This window comes from Staurois parvus, unplaced genomic scaffold (assembly GCF_062004578.1).
Source record: "Staurois parvus isolate SC_StPar_1 unplaced genomic scaffold, SC_StPar_1.0 ptg000287l, whole genome shotgun sequence".
In the NCBI taxonomy this organism is placed as follows: domain Eukaryota; kingdom Metazoa; phylum Chordata; class Amphibia; order Anura; family Ranidae; genus Staurois; species Staurois parvus.
Window position 1 is genome coordinate 8,270,001 of NW_028318083.1, and position 21,921 is coordinate 8,291,921.

Sequence of the window (21,921 nt, forward strand, 5' to 3'; positions counted from 1 at the left end):
AATACAGCCCAGAAACAATAGTGCACATCTTGTTTGTTTGTTTTGTTTTTTTTTTTTTTACCTAAAACACACTGACATTGACACCAATTTTTTTTTTTTTTAATCCTGACCTTTTACCCTGACCTTGACCCAAACACTTACCCTGGCACTGAACTAGATCAGACCTTGATCTAGGTATTTTTTCTTTATTTTTATTTTTTAATATTTATTTATCTTTTTTTTTTTTTTTTTACAAACTTTTTTTTTCCCCTTTATGCCAAGAGTTAGAGAGATACAATGTATCTCTCTCCTCCATTCATAGAGAGAGAAAAAAACAAGGGGCTGGGCTGTACAGTGACTGTTCACTGTGATAGCCAATCAGAGGCTATCACAGCAATCATGTGACCCAGAATCGGGAGTCCCGGGTCCTGATCATTAGAATGGGATTCGGTGCTTTCAGTGACACAGCGGTCTTTGTGCTGGGAGCGCGTCGTGCGGCGCGGTCTTTGTGCTGGGAGCGTGCCATGCCGGGCGCGCTCCTAGCAGAAAGACAGGTACGCAAATATGCGGCCCCACAGAAAAAAGCCCAGTTCTGTGAGGCCGCATATTTGTGTTACGTCGGTGTCAAGGGGTTAAAGGATAAGTTCACCTTTTTATAAATAAAGGCACGTTTTTTTTGCAGGTTAATAAAAAGTGTATTTATTATTCTTGTACGCTGGAGACTTTAAAGATGGCGGGTGTAATGCCTGGATTCTGTAGACTCTCATTACACTGTTTACAACTCCTGTATGGGCAGGCAGTTACTGAATTGCAGGAAAATCAGTGAACTATTAGAGCACTCACTAGCACCCTCGAAGTTCATTGAGAACTACAAGCAGTTGGTCTTATTGGCCAATGGTATTTGTAGTTCATTCAGTTGCTGTTTTTTAACTGCCTGCCCCCGCTATATAGTAAAATGACGGATGCAAGGCGGTTCTCTCGTTCTGGGAGGACGTCATATGACGTCCTCCCATTCGAACCTCACATGCGCGGCTCCCTCGGACACAGCGGATCACTGATCCACGGAAAGAGCCGAAGATGTCGGCTTGGTCATGTGATCAGCTGTGTCCAATCACAGCTGATCACATGTAAACAGGGAAATGTCAGTTATCGGCTCTCCTCTCCTCACGAGCTGTCACGCTGACAGCTCGAGAGGAGAGCAGAGCTAGTAATCAGCATCCTTCAGAGGGGACATGTACACTGATCATCAGGGCACTGATGATCAGTGTGCCCTGATGATCTGTGTAGCCCCAGCAGTGCCACCTGTCAGTGTCCATCAGTGCCAGCTGTCAGTGCTCATCCATGCCACCTGCCAGTGCCACATCAATGCCACATTTCATTGCCTACCAGTGCACATCAATGCCACATATCAGTGTCCATCTGAGCTGCCTTTCAGTGTCACCCATCAGTGCCAGTCAGTGCCACCTATCAATGCCAATCAGTGCCAGTTAGTGCCACCTATCAGTGCCATATATGAGTGCTGCCTTTCAGTGCCACCTACCAGTGCCTCCTCATCAGTGCCACCTATCAGTGTCTATCAGTGCAGCCTCATTAGCGCACATCAGTGAAGGAGAAAAATCACTTATTTACAAAATTTTATAACAAAAACGAAGAAAAAACTTTTTTTTTCAAACTTTTCAGTGGTTTTTGGTTTGTTTAAGAAAAAATAAAAAACCCAGAGGTGATTAAATACCACCAAAATAAAGCACTATCTGTCACAAAAAAATGATAAAAATTTCATATGGGTACAGTGTTGCATGACCACGCAATTGTCATTCAAAATGCAACAGCGCTGAAAGCTGGAAATTGGCCTTGGCAGGAAGGGGGTATAAGTGCCCTGTAGGCTAGTGGTTAAATTGTGACAGTAGGTTCGGGGAGAAGATCTCCTGTCAGCTGTCAGAGAAGGGAGGGACTAGGGGAAGAGGAGGTAGGGGATGGAACATGTTACATGTTCTACCCTAAACATGTTCCAAAGGTGAATTTATCCTTTAAAGTGATCGAGTCACATTAACACCTACTTTTGAAATAGCATTGTCAGGTTTACCAGTCATGGGAGGGTTAAAGATTCTCATACAACACTGGTAACTATAATGATTTTACGTCTGCAATACAAAAAGGGTCCAAATGCTGAATTAGAATATTTTCACATCTGGGGTGACTAGACAAAGCCTGCAGTCAATCCTAGACGATTCTAGGAAATGTCATAACCAGATGCCTTGTGGTGTAGAGTATAAAAAAAAAAACGTGTTCCTTGTTAGCTCTTGATCACTGCAAAACAACTGACTGGCTGCTTGTGATGCTTCCCTCTCCCCTTTCTGAGCTTTGCTGTATAGAGATGACACAAGGCTGATACCAGGTAAAGATTACGTGCTTACTCCTTGTTTTAAACAAAATTTATTTATTGATTTATTAATACATATTTGCCTGAAGTTAAAAAATAAAAATTCCATTATTTTCCAAAACCAGTCATACACCTTTTGATATGACTATTTCCATTAAAGTGACATTAAACCCTCAGTTTTCAAGCACTTTAAAATGGAGCTCAACCCAAAAGGGGAAGTTCCTCTTTAATGCTTTGTCCCCCGCTCCCCATTAAGAATTGGCACCTTTGGGGAGCGGATACCGGAATTTGACAGGTACCCGATCCCACTTCCGCTGCGATCATCTGGGCGATCGGAAGTAGAAGTTGTCCTCTCCCCTCCTTCCCCATAGTCTTCTGGTACACTTGACAGGTCTCAGAAGACTACGGGGCCATTTAAAAAGCACAGCGCTTCTTTCACATGTGCAGTGGGCACCCGGCTGTGAAGCCTCAAGCTGTCACAGCCGGGTGCCCACACTAAGATGACGGCGCCAGGGAGAGAAGACAGCCAGTGAAACCAGCCGTGGTGAGGACACTGCTGGACAGAGGGACAGGTAAGTGGCTGTATTTTAAAAGTCAACAGCTACAGTTTTTGTAGCTGCTTTTTTTTTTTTTTTTTTTTCTCAGCTGGAACTCTGCTTTAAGCAGTTGATTTAATGACTTACTGAGTATGCGGCTTCTTTATCTTTGACTCCTGGGTTTCAGCTAAAGCTGGTGCCATGACATCTGCCCTACGTCTCCTATTTCAGGGTGGCTCCTTTCTCTTGCAGCATCTCATGGAGCCACCCTTGCATACAGGGACTTTCTGTTTCAATATTTTTATTAAGAAAGTTTTGTTTTAAGAATACAACAAGCTCAAGATAAGCCCACACAGGGGCAGATTAGAACAGTAACACATAAATGGATACATCCTGCTGACTTGTATTAGCCAAATAACGGTCCAATGACATCAAGGAGGGACGGCAAAAAGCTGAACCAAATAATAGCAGCAGCAATCCATCATATCAAAAAAAAAGAGGAAAGAAAAAAAAAAAGGTTAGAAGGAAGGAAAAAGAAGAAAATATAAAAACATAGAGAAAAAAAAAAGAATCAGAAAGAAAACATGGAGGAAAGGAAAACTAGAAGAATCACGGATCCAGGGCTAGCACAGGCAACAACTATAAGAGGCCATAACGCATATAGGGACTTTCTACATTTTGCGCATCAATAGAAACACACAGCCTTATAACTTAGAATAGCAAGCCCCCACCCCCCCCCCACAGCACTTTTCCAAGCAAACAGACTAACTGGAGAGAGCACTGTCCTCCTATAAAAATTGGAAGTTCAGGAAAGAAGCACTGAGGGAGCAGGAGCAGCAGCATTGAAAGTTGTAAACTGCATGTAGAATTTTAACATAGTTTATTGTGGAATTTTTTTATTGTGCTCAGTGAGTAAAGTTAATAATGCCTGAGGGTTCAATAATAATTTAGGTTGATCAGGGAGGGTATTTATGTTACTAAAGTGGTAGTAAACTCTTTTTTTAAAAAAACTTTTACCTACAGGTAAGCTTATAATAAAGCTTACCTGTTGGTAAAACGAATATCTCCTAAACGTGCACCATTTAAGAGATATTCGCTCTTTTTGAGTTCCAGTTAAAGCCAGTGCCATGGCAGCTGCCCCAGTTCTTCTATTTCACGGTGCAACCTGTCTCTTGCAGCATATTATGAAGTCACCCTCGCATGCAGGGACTTTTGACCTTCTGTGCATCAGCCCTGTAGCCTAGGATAGCAAGGCAGCCTCCACTCCCTGCTTTTCCAAGCTAACAGACTAACTGGAGACAGCACTGTCCTTCTATGAAGATTGGAAGTTCAGGAAAGAAGCACAGAGAAGGCCGGAGACAGCAGCATTGAAAGTTGTAAACTGCACATAGAATTTTAACAAATAGTTTATTGTGGAATTTATTTTTTATTGTGTTCAGTGAGTAAATTTAATAATGCAGAGGGTTCAGTAATAATTTAGGATGATCAGGATGGGTATTTATGTTACTAAAGTGGTAAACTCCTTTTCTTTCTTTTTTTTTTTTTTTAAACTTTTACCTACAGGTAAGCTTATAATAAAGCTTACCTGTAAGTAAAATGAATATCTCCTAAATGTGCACTGTTTAGGAGATATTCGGGTATACCCGTGCTGTTCTTTCAGAGCACTGTGCAGTGGCCTGGGAACCCCCCGCACGCATGCACAGTAGTGACGTCAAACCCAGAAGGAAGACCGGGTGAAGATGGAAGCCTCTGCAGCGGTGACAGCGTGCCGCTAGAGGGCTTTGTTTTAAGGTAGACCCTTATCAAATTTTTTTTAAATAATACTACTAAGCCCGCGAAGAAGCGATTGTTGTCGCAAAACACATTGGGCCATTTTTCCAGCGGCTGAATGTCTCTCACCCCCCCCCCCCCCCATGGGATCTTCTTGGTGGTTACAGTATGCTTTATCATTGGCTTTGCTCCTTACAATATGGTGGGCTGTGGGACATTTTCTGCAGGGACATTGTACAATTACCTTTTTTACTGAACAATTTTTTTTGTGACACACTTTCAAAATAAAGTATAAGTGATCTTACCAATATGTGTATGTAGTTTCTGTGCCCTTAAAGTCCATTTGTACTTCCTTTTTTTCTTTTCCTTTTTTTTTTTTCCTTTTTTTTTCTTTTCCTTTTTTTTTTTTTTCCTTTTTTTTCTTTTCCTTTTTTTTTCCTTTTTTTTTTTTTCCTTTTTTTCTTTTCCCTTTTTTTCTTTTCCCTTTTTTTCTTTTCCCTTTTTTTTCTTTTCCCTTTTCCTTTTTTTCTTTTTCTTTTCCTTTTTTCTTTTCCACATCAGGACGTGGCACTAGTGTATAATCTTTTGGGAGTGACCTAGCACCCAAGGGTACTCCAACTTCTCCTTTTTACTATTTGTTTTAAGGTAGGTCCTTCATAATGTGCTAGTGTGCAATGCATACTAGCACATCATGACATTACCTTGCAGGTGATTTTATTTTTATTTTTTTGCGGTTTACTACCGCTTTAATATATTAGTTGTTCATAACCAAACTGGATAGTGTAAACACCTTACATTTTATTCACGGCTGGCGTTATTTAGCTTTTATTAATATGTAGTTACAGAGCAAAAAAAATAGACACCCCTTTTTGCTATTAAATTAGGCTTCAGCTTTAATTCCTGTCTGAGAAAATAGTTGTCATGCGCTGAGTCAGATTACATGGTTGGCCACCCCTAATGAGATCATATTTGGCTCATTCTCCCACCATCCCTCTTGTGTAGCCACGAGTACAGCTAAGCTGTATTAGAAAGGAAGGTGCCGGCAGGGGGAAGTGCTGAGAGCATTATCTTATTCTCTGTGAACTTAACACAGCCGTGTCTAAAACAAAGAGTACACCATGTATCTGAAATCAATGGGGATTTATTGCTACGCAAGACAACTTCAGCAATCCACGGCTGTTTTCCTCTATATTATTGGATTCTCTTGGTTGCATGGTTTATTTATTTGCATTGTATGTTTTATGCTCTAGTTTTTGTGGATGTATGGGTTTCATTTAACGTTTTCTCATCAATTTCTTGAACTGTACAAATGTATATTTAAAAACAAAAAAAAAACATCTGGCATTTCAGCATGAAGCTGTGAGCCTCACAGATAATGAGCCATTAAATTGTGAATGTAGCTGTTCTGCTGACATTTGTGAGAGTTTTCTGTAAATGAACGCAGATGTAATTATATTCTGCCTATTTACTTGCTGGATGTGCAGGCATCTGTCATACATTTTGAGTCAATAATAAACATCCGATCACTCCTGAGGAATTTGAAGCGCGTTTCCAGAAGCTATTCAACACTTGACACCAGATTTCCATGTAATTCTATTGTGCCCATTCATGTCTGAGGAATCTGCTGTCGCTCAACGCTCAAAAAAAAAATACAGGAGCCTCATTAGGGCATTGTCATGGTCCCAATAGACTTCATTGGGAGTGCCTGAAAAATGCACAATTTCATGCCTAACAATTGTCTCCTCCTCATAGTACCTACAGTGTTTCCCCGAAAATAAGACCGTGTCATATTAATTTTAGATAAAAAATATGCACTAGGGCTTATTTTCGGATAGGTCTTATTTTTATTGACTTTTATTTATTTTTATTCACTTGATGACACCCCCTTCCACGATCCCCGCAGGATGGATCGGATCTGTGGATTGAGCATAATGGATCGGAGTCCGATCCATTATCCTCCCCAATCCGCAGATCCAATCCATCCTGTGGGGATCGTCGGCATGCAACCTAACTGATCTCTCCACCAGCTCCACAAAAAGGTACGTTTTAAAGCAAGCCCCCCCTCTCTCTGCCCTCTTTCTCTCCCCCCATCTCTGTCCTCTTTCCCCCCCCTCTCTCTGCCCTCTTTCCCCCCCCTCTCTCTGCCCTCTTTCTCTCCCCCCTCTCTGTCCTCTTTCTCCCCCCCCGCCCTCTCTCTCTCTGCCCTCTTCCCCCCCCCCCCTCTCTGCCCTCTTTCTCCCCCCCCCACCTACTACATGAAGCTGCAGTGCTGTCACCAGGTTCGGAGGATTACATACTTACCTGCTGCATACTCTGCCCGCCCCTCCAGCACTCTGACTTCAGCACCCATGGCAGGGATGTGGACCCCTGTGGACGATCCCCACAGGATGGATTGGATCTGCAGATTGTGGAGCATAATGGATCGGACTCCAATCCATTATGCTCAATCCGCAGATCCGATCCATCCTGCGGGGATCATCGGCTTGCTTTACAACTTACCTTTTTGTGGAGCGGGTCTGGTGTAACCCCCTGCGGTAGGTGTCACCTAGTGCAGCACGCACCCCCGCACCTGCCTAGAGACGCCCCTGGGATAAACACATTTGAATTTGATGATCTTAAAGTAGAAGTCCAGTCAAATCCAATCTAAACCTGCTCCCACCCCCATTATAAGCCCTATACTAACTACTACCCTGTAGAGCCCGGATGTGTTTCTTTACCTATTCAGAGGAATGTTCTGGTCATGTGATCAGCTCCCAGCACCCGCTTTAGGGTAGAGGAGAGACAGCCAACAACAGGTGCCCCATAGTAAGTCTTATCTGTGACATCACTGCTAGGCATTGCAGCCATTGTTGGTAATCTCTCCTCTTCACTAAAGCTGGCCGCTGGGGAGATCACATGACCGGACTGGAGCACCCTCAGAATAGGCAAGTATAGATATCTGTCCTCTATAGGGTGGTTAGTATAGGGCTTAGAATAGGGGTGGGAGCAGGTTTAGGTTTAGTCTTTTGCCTTGGGCTGGACTTCTATTTTAGAGCAAAAAGTAACCCGCCTCTGGAGCTTCTGGCTAGACACTGGCTGTTTTGCTACTCATCAGTTAAAAAGAAAGTCAAATACTATGGTCCTTAGGTAACATAAACCTCATAAACATAACTTTATGTAAAAATAGAGTCCATTTTTGCCCTGTATGGTTTAAAGTGGCTCCTACTTTAATTGCCTTTTCAGCAACAACATCACAGATTAACTACTTTACAGTACAGTACTACACAATTCTCTCCAAATGAAATTACAACTCATGACCCCCCCCCCCCAGAAATTTTTTTAAAATTTTCACAAAATGAAGTCCTGCTAGATCACGGCAGACACCCTTTTGCAGGTGTAGCTATGTAAAATATTAAAATAAGTGCCTATACAGTTTAAAATCCAGTAATACACTGTCTCACCCTGCTCTTCACATGCACAGTTGCTCTCTATTTTTCGATACTGTGCCAAAAATTTTGAGGCTGATCTGCTGACAGCCTAAAGATTTGCTGCTGCTCAGGGGCGCTGGGCTTCAGCAAAATGGCAGCTTCCATCAAGAAGAAACAGGAGCAATACTGGAGGCAATTTACAGCACACACTCATTTTGGTAGCATAACTAACAATGTAGAATACAGTATATGTTCCTTGCTAAAGAACATTATTTTTTATCAAGTTTGTATGGGTGAAGACCACTTTAATATCAGTCGAGGCATCACCACCGCTGATTTCAGCCTGGCCTAATGGAGTACTATAGGCTGGAGTGGGCCATCTGATATGGGACAACATCTCATTTTGTTTTGTCCTTGGGCACTATGAAGGCCAGACCTTTGACAGTGTGGTAAACCCTGCTCTTATACCACTTAGGATCCCAGTTAAAACCAAGCCAATATTCTTTTAGTGCGATTTAAATTCAACTCCATAGTGCAGCAATCACTAAACAAGCATTAAACACAGGCTAGTGATAAATTAGATGCCTTTGAATAATGCATTGGGCATAGAGAGGAAGTATGGGTTAACATCTGTAAAATGACAGAGGTTTATTGGTTTCTTTTTCAAGGAAAACTAAAGCCCTAGGGTGCTCTGCTTTTCTAGAGTAGTTTAAGTGGTGAAGTGAAGCAAAAACAAAACCATAGTGAATGGCTTAAAGAACCAAGATGATGTAAGAATTGGAATTTGGGACAGAGCTGGATTTAGCAACACAAAAAAACGATGCTTTGTCTTTTTTTGGTTTTGTGCTTTGGGAATGGAACTGTTTTGTGAAAGTTCTGTTAAACATATTGTTTTGTATACATTAAAAAAAAATATATGTCTGTGTGTGTGTATGTATGTAATAAATATATGTGTGTGTGTGTTCAGACATTTGCCATTTCAGCTTATCTTATGACCTGTATCTGCATTTTGGGGTAGTGCAAATGGATAAATAAATGTCTATAGACTTCTCAGCACTGATTTCTCTCCTGGGGCTGATGTGAGCATGGTAATGTGTGATCCGTCACAAAGCAATTAAACATTATTGACAAAATACATAACCCACAGAAATATATGTTCACAGCAGAAATTGCTAAATTGAACTTTAAATTTTGATTAAAGAATATTAAATCAGGTACTTTTGACAGAATGGGAGGAAAAAAATCTGGTAATAAACTGAACCTGTTAGGATAGAAATATGGAGGGTGCAAACTTCCTTATAAGAAATGTGAATATTTTTTAAATAAGAGAAACTGTTAAGGAAATGATTGCATGTACATATTGAAAGTACTGATGTTTTTATTTGACTCAAAATTGTAGTACATGATTGGATATTAGAAGCACATATCTATCCAAGATTAGGTGGATATCTGTAATAATTTTTTCCCCATTTAAATTTCCATACTCTCCAATAATAGTTTGTGTTTAGTACATGTCCCAAAGGAACAGGCACAAATGGCAAATAGAACTTTGCAGTGCCTGGTAAGCATTTTGAGCTACTTCATTTAGCATATGGTAGAACTGAATGCAGGAGTAGAAGCACACACATTTCAAATATATTCATGCAGGCTTGAGCAGTAAAACAAATACAAACTATGTAAAACTGATTAAAGAAAATCTTTTATGGCAAACAAGCAAGAATGCAATTGTGTTGGAGGGTTGCAATGGTTTGTTTACAAATGGCTTTTTAAAGCCAGTTGTTTTGGGGGTAGCAGAGGGATGACAAAAAAGTGATCATCTCCAGAGATTACCGCACTTTATTTTGGAGGGATCAGGGAATTCCTAAAGTTATACACTGATGACTTACTCCTGTTCTTAGGTGACCTTGGCTGTTCTCGGTGAGCAGTGCTCTGGATTTTTGAGGAGTTTACTAGATACTCTGGGTTAAAGGTGACTTGAGATAAGTCATATTCTCCCATTGGACCCTGATACTCAGGCTGTAACAGGCTTTGATCTATTTTTGAAATCGGTGACTGAGCTGACATCTTGTGGTTCATATAATGGCTAACCTCTTGTATTGCAAGGCCCTAAACTTGCCTGTGCCTGTGCTTGCCATGCTGAAACAAAGGATAGATGCTTGGAGGTCTTTAATTGGCAGGATAAATTTACTAAAATGAAGGTCCTCCAGTTTTTCTTTAGTTTCTTTGTCATACGCCAGTATGGATACTCTGATCTTGTTTTAAAGCAATTAATGGGTTAGTTTGCTCCTTCATCTGGCCATTCTCACACTAGAGTCAGACTTCGGGCTTTGAAGGAAGCCCTGGGCCAGAGCGATCTGGCACTGCCTGATTTATACAAGTTACTTCTTGGACAGACTAATGGCTCTTGCCCGCAGGTGGTTACTGGGGGATAAGGATGTGGCCACAGTGCTGGAGTCTGCATTGATGGGCTCTTATGAGGTTCTGAATTATTTGCTTTTTAGAGGGCCCCAAGCACCAGATCGTGTTACAGGTACTGTGAAACTGACAATGACAGCATGGGGGCAAGCCCTGAAAATACTGTATCCGAGGGGAACCTATGCCTCACCTAGTTCCCTGCTTTGGTTGAACCCGCAACTGCCACATTTCCTCAAGCTTCCAGACCTGGCCACTTGGGCCAACAAAGGGGGCAAAGCCATTGGAGACATAGTTTTAGCAGGCAATTATATGACTTTTGATGAGCTTAGAACTAAGTATGTCATTCCCAAACTTTGTTTTATAAGAAAGAAATGTCCTTCCCAACTAGTACCTGTTTCAGTATCTGCAGTTGCAATATACTTTCAAGTCGCAGTTTGGATCATAGACTTTAATTACCCAAACTTTCTGTCTGGAAACATTGTTGTCCTCTAACTCTATGCGCAAACCATTGTTTGTAATGTACAAGGAGTTGTTGTCAGACCTCCACTGGTTGAGCGCTGTAGAACAAAGTGGATTTCTGATGTACCGGATTTACAGGGGGATGACTGAGATGACATGTGGTACTATCCATTTAGATAGACACTTGGTGTCAGCCATGGATAGATTAATTCAATATAAATTCCTCCACCGTATATACAGTGCTCAACATAAATGAGTACACCCCTTTTGAAAAGTAAGATATAATTCAGTATCTCAATAAACACAAGAACAATCTCCAAACTTTGTACAAAACTGAGTTTTTTAGAACATTTGTTTAGCTCATTACATGAAAGTAAGGTTAATAATATAACTTAGATTAGAATATACTACATCTAGTATTTTGTATGACCTCCGTGATTTGTAAGGACAGCACCAAGTCTTCTAGGCATGGAATGAATAAGTAGGTGACATATTGCAACATTTATCTTTTTCCATTCTTCAGGAACAACCTCTTTTAGAGCCTGGATGCTGGATGGAAAGTGAGGCTCAACTTGTCTCTTCAGAATTCCCCATAGGTGTTCGATTGGGTTCAGATCAGGAGACATACTTGGCCAATTAATCACTTTCACCCTGTCCTTCTGCAACAATGGCCTAAAATGTGTGTTTTGGATCATTGTCATGTTGGAAAAGTGCATGACAACAAAGGACCCAGAGTGATGGTAGAATCTTCTTTCAATATAGAGCAGTACATCTGTGAATTCATGATACCATCAATGAAATGCAGCTCCCTAACACCAGCAGCACTCATGCAGCCCCACAGAAGGACACTGCCACCACATGTTTTACTCTAGGCACCATGCATTTTTCTTTGTACACCTCACCTTTGCAACGCCATACAGTTTTGAAGCCAACAGCTCCAAAAACATTTATTGTGGTCTCATCACTCCAGAGTACAGAGTCATCTTCTTTTTCAGCATGGACCCTGGCAAATTCTAGGCGGGCTTGTTGTGCATGGGCTTTAGGAGAGGCTTCATTCATGGACAATACCCATGCATGCCATTCCTCTGCAGTGTACGCCATATCGTGTCATGGGAAACAATCACCCCAGTTTGGCTTTCTACTTCTTTAGCTAACTGCAGTGAACTTGCATGGCAATTTTCTTCAACCCTTCTCATCAGAAGATGCTCATGTCGAGGTGTTAACTTCTGTGGACAGCCTGGATGTCTCTGTGGGATTGTTGCAGTTCCATCTCTGAAATTTTTGAATCACTTTTGCTACAGTATTCTGACTTCTAAGTAAAGCTTTGCTGATCTTCTTGTAACCTTCACCTTTCTTGTGCAAAGAAATGATTTCCTTTCTCAGGCCTTGTTACATTTCTCTTTTGCGTGGTGCCATTGCTAACAGCATGAAATGGGAAGGGGTTTCTTTGTTAACTAACACCCTTTTTATAATCAACTGTCTGCTGGACACCTGTTTATTGAATAATTAGATTCACCTGTAGTTGAATTCTTGTTAATTGGGATTTTGTCTAAAATTTAGCTTTGCTCCTAAGAGTTTCATTGGGGTGTATTCATTTTTGCAACATGGTTTTGAATGAATTTGTTAGGAAAAATACTTTTTTTTTTTTTTTTGTGTGTGCAAATTAACAAATTTTGTTTGCAATCAATGGCCCTTATTGTGGGAGTGTTTTATAGTATAGTGTCCCATAGAAAATGATAATTCTGAAATGGAAAGTAAAGGTTTTCTGACAAATCTCTTGAGGTGTACCCATTTATGCTGAGCACTGTACACCAGCCAAACTAGCCGGTGTCTGCCCGTCCCTAGCTGTGGAGTGCTTGCGATGTACTTTTTGTCCCAGCAGATTTTATGCATATTTTCTGGCAATGTTCGTTAATTCAACACTTTTGCATGGAGGTCACTAAACTAATTACAGACACTATGACTCTTTTGGTCCCCCTGTCCATTCCAGTGTGCCTATTGGGTCTAGTGGAGGGCCTAGCCAACACGGTAGCACATAGAATGCTACTGAGCAAACTCTTATTCTATTCCCATAAGGTGATTTTGTTACATTGGAAGAAACCAGCACCCCCCTTACTACGATACTGGAAAGGTCTGGTAAATGCGGCCCTACCATTTTAAAAAAAACAAACAAACATACCTGAGCAGAGGATGCCTGTGAAAATTTTACAAGATCTGGGCTTGCTGGACGTCAACGAAAGTCACAAATGGATAGTCCCTATTTCATTGCTAGTCGCTGATTGATCACCTGCTTCATTTTAGCGAGTTTCCTTCACCTGGGAGCAGGAGAATAGCGTCAGCTTGTTTTTTGCCTAACCTCTGAAGTCCATCTCTGGTACTCCTCTGCAATATCATACTGAGAAGCCTGTTTAGTGTTGTCAGGGATCGCGGCGTCCCGTCGGCCGGCGCATGCGCGCTGGCAACGGCTCACGCCGGGACACAGGCACCAGGTCCCGGCGAGCCGGAGATGACAGGACGCCGCGCATGCGCAGTGGAAGCCGCGGGCGGCCAATGACAGCCCGGGGGCGCGTCCTGGGCGGCCAATGACAGTGCAGGGCGCACTATTTAAAGATGCCCTGCACTGTCAGTAATTGCCGCAAGGTCTTTCTGTGATCCTGGGTTCCTGCACCCGTCTACTGACCCTGTTTGACCCTGACTACGCTGCCTGCCCCTGTGATTGACCCGGATTGCCCTGACTACGCTGCCTGCTCCTGTGATTGACCCGGATTGCCCTGACTACTCTGCCTGCTCCTGTGATTGACCCGGATTGCCCTGACCATTCTACGGACTGACTTACCCTGCTGACCCTGCGTGTGACCCGACTACTCTTTGCCCGCCGATTCTGTACCTCGCTTACCCCCACGGGACCACGATCCGTTACTACCCTGCTGGGGCCGCCATCCGCTTCACATCTGGCTCTCCGGTACCTGCATACGTCCCCAGGGGTCTCCTCAGCCACTGGTGGGCCTGCTCAGAGGTCGTGACCTGGTCCGGGACTGTTTCAAGTCCATCCCCACCATCAGGGGCCCTGATGAAAGCACAGCCCGGGCTTAGACCCCACGCTCTGGGTAGGTCTGTCAGTTGGCAGCCTGAGGCACCACCTGGCGGATCATAACAAGTGTATTGATGGAAGACAAATCCCCTCAGTTATACTGGATGCTTTGTTCGCTGTATGGTTTTGCTGTTATCCTGTATATTGTTGGGGAGGTTGCAAGGAGAGAGGTGGGTAGGGTGTAATGGTTATGTTTCACTGTGTTTGTATAGTTTTTTTATTATTGATGGTCCTGCATGAGACTTGTTGTGGCCTTTTTGCACTTGGGTTTTGTTTTTGTATTGTTGTACTTGCCTCATAAAAGCACAATAAAAAGAATTTAAAAAAAAAAAACCAAGCAGACCATGGAAGGACGGCTTTAGATAGTTTTCAGTATACATGCAATTTTGTACAGCCATGCAGAAATCAGTTACTGTCAGGATTTGTCCAGGATGCAGGTAATCTTCAGCAGCAGCAATAGTAATAGTCAATTTGTTACTCAAATCTCATGGACCTGTCACTGTAGTAGCTGCTAGCAATTACCATGGTTGGAGAGCAATTTCCACTGGTTCAGGTCATTACTTATATCCTGCTCTGTAGAACCCTAAACATACAGCCAGAGCTACAATGGAATGCTTTAGATCAAAGCATATTCATGTGTTAGAATGGCCCAGTCAAAGTCCAGACCTAAATCCAATTGAGAATCTGTGGCAAGACCTGAAAATTGCTGTTCACAGACGCTCTCCATCCAATCTGACAGAGCTTGAGCTATTTGGCAAAGCATGAGCAAAAATATCACTCTCTAGATGTGCAAAGCTGGTAGAGACATACCCAAAAAGACTTGCAGCTGTAATTGTAGCGAAAGGTGGTTCTACAAAGTATTAACTCAGGGGGGCTGAATACAAATACACACCACACTTTTCAGATATTTATTTGTAAAAAAATTTGAAAACCATTTATTATTTTCCTTTCACTTCACAATTATGTGCCACTTTGTGTTGGTCTATCACATAAAATCCCAATAAAATACTTTTCCATTTTTGGTTGTAATATGACAAAATGTGGAAAATGTTAAGGGATATGAATACTTTAATCAATTAAACAGACAAGCCGAATGCTTTACACACTGCTGATTTCAACAAAACAAAAAATATTTCTGCCCTGGCCTACAGCTGCCTTATTTAAACTAAATACGTACTAACAAATGAAGATTGCTAGAAGAAATCCTTAAGATTCATGTTCCTGCATTTTATAGCACTACCTACAATATAAATGTATTGCACTAGTTCCCTAAAAGCCCTGTAAAAATGTTGACTTCCCGCATGTCTATTTGCATGGGGCTTGGTACACTTCCCACCCTATAGCGCTCAGGCCTGGTCAGTGGATATTCAGGCATCAAGCACTACATTGTGGGAGGCAGATAGCCATGTGTCACATACCCAGAAAGTACCAGGCATATTATGGGTTTCCAGGGCTGTAAGACGCAATGTGAAAGGTGGGATCTTAACACTTACAGCATTTAGTTGGTATACAGCAGGGATGCTCAACCTTTTGAAGAACAAGGGCCATTTAAGTAACTTGGTACCTGGTTAAGGGCCACACTGAAATGAAATAGATCAAATATTTTATTTTGAATAGCATTTTCCTCTTGCAGCTGCGTAATGCCCGCAGGAGGGAGATGAGGAGAAGCCAGCTTTCAGCAGTTGCCGGAGGAAAATGGAGAGGATTGATTGCTGTATATGCCGCCCCTCCTGTACAAGTGTAAAACAGAATGTGACAGGGAAGCCACACGGCCCCCTGGAGAATGGGGTGGGGTCACCATTGTGACCCATGATGCTACACCAGTGGTTGGGTAGGATATGGTAAAAACGCGTCTCAAGTATGGGGATTTACTGCCCCCCCCCCCCCCCCCAAACATCAAATATAAATGAGCTCTTACTGTCCTAATAAGCACCCTATAAGCTTGCCTTTACAATGATGTGCTGCGGTTTACCTGCACCACATGTGCAACGCAGTGCACCTGAGACTTTCCTGCGGGTTATCTGCACGTTGCCTTATACTTCTATTATATCTTGTGGGTATGGTACACATTCTGAAAGTGCACCAAACCCGCAGAATAGAATAGTAATTATTATTATTACCGGTACTTGTATATCGCTGTCAATTTACGCAGCACTTTTTACATTATATTGTACATTCAGATCCATCTGTTTCCTCAAGGCGCTTACAATCTAAGGTCCAAACTCGCGTTCATAAATATTAGGGCCAATTTAGACAGGATCCCTGGTTTGAGGTTGAGGGCCACATCGGAGGCCTCCGAGGGCCATATGTGGCCCACTGGCCATGGGTTCAGCTCCCCTGGTTTACAGAATACACGTCTTTAGGCAGTGCTCAATCATGCAACAATGACATTGCTGGCCATATGTGGCCCACTGGCCTTGGGTTGAGCATCCCTGGTTTACAGAATACACGTCTTAGGCAGTGCTCAATCATGCACCAATGACATTGCTGGCCATATGTGGCCCACTGGCCAAGGGTTGAGCACCCCTGGTTTACAGAATACACGTCTTAGGCAGTGCTCAATCATGCACCAATGACATTGCTGACCATATGTGACCCACAGGCCATGGGTTGAGCACCCCTGGTTTACAGAGTACACGTCTTAGGCAGTGCTCAATCATGCACCAATGACATTGCTGGCCATATGTGGCCCACTGGCCATGGGTTGAGCACCTCTGGTTTGCAGAGTACACCTCTTAGGCAGTGCTAATCATGCACCAATGACATTGCTGGCCATATGTGGCCCACTGGCCATGGGTTGAGCACCCCTGGTTTACAGAATACACGTCTTTAGGCAGTGCTCAATCATGCACCAATGACATTGCTGGCCATATGTGGCCCACTGGCCACGGGTTGAGCACCCCTGGTGTACAGAATACACGTCTTTAGGCAGTATTCAATCATGCACCAATGACATTGCTAGCCATATGTGGCTCACTGACCATGGGTTGAGCACCCCTGGTTTACAGAATATATGTCTTAGGCAGTACTCAATCATGCACCAATGACATTGCTGGCCATATGTGGCCCACTGGCCATGGGTTGGGCACCCCTGGTTTACAGAATACACGTCTTAGGCAGTGCTAATCATGCACCAATGACATTGCTGGCCATATGTGGCCCACTGGCCATGGGTTGAGCACCCCTGGTTTACAGAGTACACGTCTTTAGGCAGTGCTAATCATGCACCAATGACATTGCTGGCCATATGTGGCCCACAGGCCAAAGGTTGAGCATCCCTGGTTTACAGAATACACGTCTTTAGGCAGTGCTCAATCATGCACCAATGACATTGCTGGGGCAGACCTAAAACCCAGCTTTCTGTGTGTTTGTGAGCTGTAGAGATTTTTAGTACAAGTACACAAGCAGCCGCAATTCATTTTTTTTTTTTTTGATGAACGAATGTATTATCAATTGATTCCAAAAGGGATTGGCCACTGGAAAATACCAGCTAGAGTTAAAATTGCTTTTTGTCTCGCTCTGTGCTTCTCTGTAATGTTTTTTTGTTGCCACCCTCAGATGATGCAATCCTGCGTGATTTAATTTGGTTGAGTTAAATGAGTTTATTGTGTTTTAAGTTGTGACAAAGTTTTTCTCCTCTCTGCAGGAAGTGTTCATCTAAATTGGCTCTGCAGCGACACATGGGAGTGCATGCTGGAGAAAAACCATTTCAGTGCCAACACTGTGAATATAAAACCAGGCTGAAAGCTTCCCTGACGCAGCACATGAGAATTCACACGGGTGAGACTTGTAAACACATAGCTGTATAACAATGCAATTAACAATACGCTTTTTAAAGACTATTCATAGCATGCTGCAAATATGTTAAATCCTTTACAGTAAAATGTTATCCAGTGCTGTATGTGCTACACAACATTATAACAGGAGGTTTTCAGCTTGTGGTGTAAAGCTGGCCATAGACGGAGCAATTTTTTTTCCTGCAACCACATGTGCGGGAAAGAAAATCGATCGAATTCCCTATTAACACCCCGGTCACACTGAATGCGAATTGGCATGCGATTTGCAAATCGCATGCTAAGTCGCACCCTATTGTCCGCAAGTACATGGGCAGTACAGTGGATAAATGCTTAGCACTTCTGCCTGGCAGTACTAGGGTCGTTGGTTTGAATCCCAACCACGGCACCACCTGCCTGGAGTTTGCATGTTCTCCCTGTGCCTGTGTGGGTTTCCTCCGGGTACTCTGGTTTCAACCCACACTCCAAAGACCTGCTGGTAGGTTAATTGGCTCCTGTCTAAATTGGCCCTAGTATGTGTATGAATGAATGTAAGTTAGGGACCTTAGATTGTACGCCCCTTGAGGGTTAGGGACTGATGTGAATGTACAATATATATGTAAAGCACTGCGTAAATTGACAGCGCTATATAAGTACCTGTAATAAATAATAATAAATAAATTACAGTGGTTATATCGGTGCGGTTCCAACTTGGGCCGGAGCCACACCGATTTCCAAAGTAGTACATGCACTACTTTTGGTGCGATTTGCATAGACATCTGTCAGATGTCTTGCAAATCGCACCTGAAATCGGCAGTTCACCCGACTTTGAAATCGTGCGACTTCACTGTAATTCGCACGATTTAAAAGTCGGGTTTGATGTGATCGGGGTGATACAGAGTTAGTGATGATAGCGAACTCCCTCCCGTGAAGCCATGGAGGTGAGAGCCATCCCTGCTGGCAGATAGTGATTATTTCTAGCGGCTAGCATTAGTTGCATGTAAAATCCAACAGGCTGCTTGTACCCAAGTTGATCGATCGGTCTATTAACTTCGGTATATATGGCCTGTTTATAAGTTTGGAATCTCAGCTGGTCCTTGCTGAACCGTCCAAGATTTGAACCGTCTATGGTCGGCTTAAGCTAGTGTTCAGTGTACAAGTCTCTCAAGTGACTGTCTATATTCTTATATATCATCATTACTGCAGTCATAGTCCAAGTACAGTGAAAAGAAGGACCCCCTTTTTTTAATAAACTGTAATATTGGCCATTCATGTATCATTCTTATTCCTCGATGAGATGATACTTTTTGGTATTCTGGTTAAATCTAGCATTTTTTTTTCTCATAGTACTATTAATTATGACCAATATTGTGGGATCAATTCAAAGATGCAAGCAATCAAAAATATGATTGTATCTAATCCAGTTGTGTGATGTATGAGACAATCAATCTATTCAGACAATGGCTCTTGATTCTTATGTACTTTCTTTTTTTTTTTTTTCTTTTCAATAAACATTTGACATTGGACTAATGCTGGCGAATATATTGCTTGTATTGCATTGAACAACTGTAGAACATAAAATTGCAAGATTGCATGATAAATTGGTGCGTGTGTGTGTGGCCAGCATAAAATGTATAAAGTAGACCCAGCTAGAGGTTAACAATTGGATAAGATATACTCTAGTTGGACTCAGTGCCCAGACAAAACCGTTATCTTAAACCTAAAAGTCACCGTTGCCTAAAAAATATAAAAATCAAACTTTCCTGGTTGTACAGTATGAGACAAATACTGTACTTAATATCATTACCGGTGTTTGGACACTGGCTAAAAAAAAAAAAGAAACTTTACAGGGGCATCTCCTTATAAAGCCCCTCCCACTTCCAGCTAGTCTCAGTTTTTGCTAGTGTCGGGGATGCATTTCTTCTCTTTGTGGGGAGAGTACTCTTAAGGTTCCAGGAAATCCTACACTTACCACATTGAAGCGAAGCTCCACCCAAAAGGGGAAGTTTCGCTTTAAGGCTTTGACCCCTGCTTCCCATAAAGGATTGGCACCTTTGGGGAGCGGAGGGGGTACCCAAATTTGACAGGTACCCACTTCCGCTGCAATTGCCTAGGCCGGGTGTCGGCAACCCGTGGCTCCGGAGCCGCATGCGGCTCTTTTTCACCTTTCCTGCGGCTCCGGAGCACACTGCCCACCAGGTGACAGGCAATAGGGTCGGCAAGCCGTGGCTCTTTTAATGCAGCTCTTCTGTGTGCCGGGCGCCCGCTGGCAAACATTGGCTGTCAGGATGTAGGCGGGGCAGCGTGACGAACTCCTCTCCTCTCACAGTCCGCCCTGAAGACCAGAACGGCGCGGGAACACAGCGAGAGGAACGCGCGGAGCAAAGGTAAGTGAATTGACACAATATGGGGGATGAATTACTATAGGGGGGATGAATTACTATATGGGGGATGAATTACTATATGGGGGATTAATTACTATGGGGGATGAATTACTATATGGGGGATGAATTACTATGGGGGATGAATTACTATATGGGGGATGAATTACTATGGGGGATGAATTACTATATGGGGGATGAATTATTATAGGGGGGATGAATTACTATAGTGGGGATGAATTACTATATGGGGGATGAATTACTATATGGGGGATTAATTACTATGGGGGATGAATTACTATATGGGGGATGAATTACTATAGGGGGGATGAATTACTATGGGGGATGAATTACTATGGGGGATGAATTACTATATGGGGGATGAATTACTATATGGGGGATGTATTTTTAGTTTTAAAAATGTTTCTCTCAAAATAAATTTCAATCGTGGTTTTGGCGAGATTTGGCTCAGTTGAAAAAAAAGGTTGCCCACCACTGACCTAAGGCTATGATTGTGATTATGACGATACACTGTGGCCCTGATTAACCCTTTGCTTACTGGGCCCTTAAACCCCCTTCATGACCAGAGCGCTTTTTGCAATATATGCAGTGTCGGATTTGTTTTAAATGTTGCAATGGTTTTGCGGCTCCCAGTCTTTTTTTCCCTCTCGGAAACGGGTCCAAGTGGCTCTTTATGTCTTAAAGGTTGCAGACCCCTGGCCTAGGCAATCAGAAGCTTAAAAAGTGGTGACAGACAGATATAGATATAGATATATATATATATCTATATCTCTATGTGCAATGGATGCAATTTGAACCACATCCGATTTGCATGATATCCTTTTCTATGGAGCTCGTTCACATATGTGCGGGCCAGCCACAGTGCAATTAAAAAAAAAAAAAAAAAAAGTTGGGTATCATTTTCATTCTGGTTGAGCTGCAATTTTCAATGTCATACACTTTAACAATTCACATTGGAATCACATCTGAACTGGTGAACAAAATCGCACCCGATTCTTTTATAAATCACACTGCATATCAGCCCTGCGCACATGTGAACCAAGGCTCATACTGAGAAAACTGCTGTTAATGTTTTGCTACTATGCACATTAACCCCCTTTTTTTTCTGCTAGTGATGTACCGATATATCGACGACTGAAATATATCAGCCGAAATTAGGGTTATCGATGTTTTGCTGATAGAAAAAAAAAAGGTGCTAATAATGACATTGACTTAAATGCAAAATTGCGTCCTATTGACTCCCAATGCGAAATCGCATCCTATTGACTCCCATGCAAAATCGCATCCTATTGACTCCCATGCCAAATCGCGTCCCTTTGACTCCAATGTAAAAACGCCTCCTATTTACTTCAATGCAAAATTGCATCCTATTGATTCCAGTGCAAAAACGCCCCCCTACTGACTTCAATGCAAAAACGCCTCTATCTACATTTTTTTAAATATTTTAATTTTTTTTTTATTAATTAGTTTTTATTTCTGGCCAATTTTTGTGTTACTTTCAGTATAAGTTGTTTAAATTACTGGATTGCATTTTTTAAATTCACATTCATGTAAATTCATGATATTTAAAAAGTTGAATATAATTAAATATAAAAAGTATATATTTTTTTTTTTTAATTTTCCATTTCGGTTTGTACCACTAGTTTCTACTACTGGAAGATGCTTCTCACCATATAAAAGCAGCTCGATGTCCAGTGCAGTCATTACCT

At 42.3% G+C, this 21,921-nt stretch overlaps 1 protein-coding gene across 2 annotated transcripts in view; it reads left to right on the forward strand.

Moving 5' to 3' along the window:
- The window catches only part of LOC149458361 (uncharacterized), an 81,079-nt gene that overhangs the window by 34,234 nt on the left and 24,924 nt on the right, over positions 1-21,921 (forward strand). For both annotated transcript variants that reach the window (XM_089682212.1, XM_089682211.1), the window contains one exon: positions 17,684-17,817. In XM_089682212.1, coding sequence (XP_089538338.1) covers positions 17,684-17,817 — 134 coding nt within the window. The remainder of the gene's footprint in view (positions 1-17,683; positions 17,818-21,921) is intronic.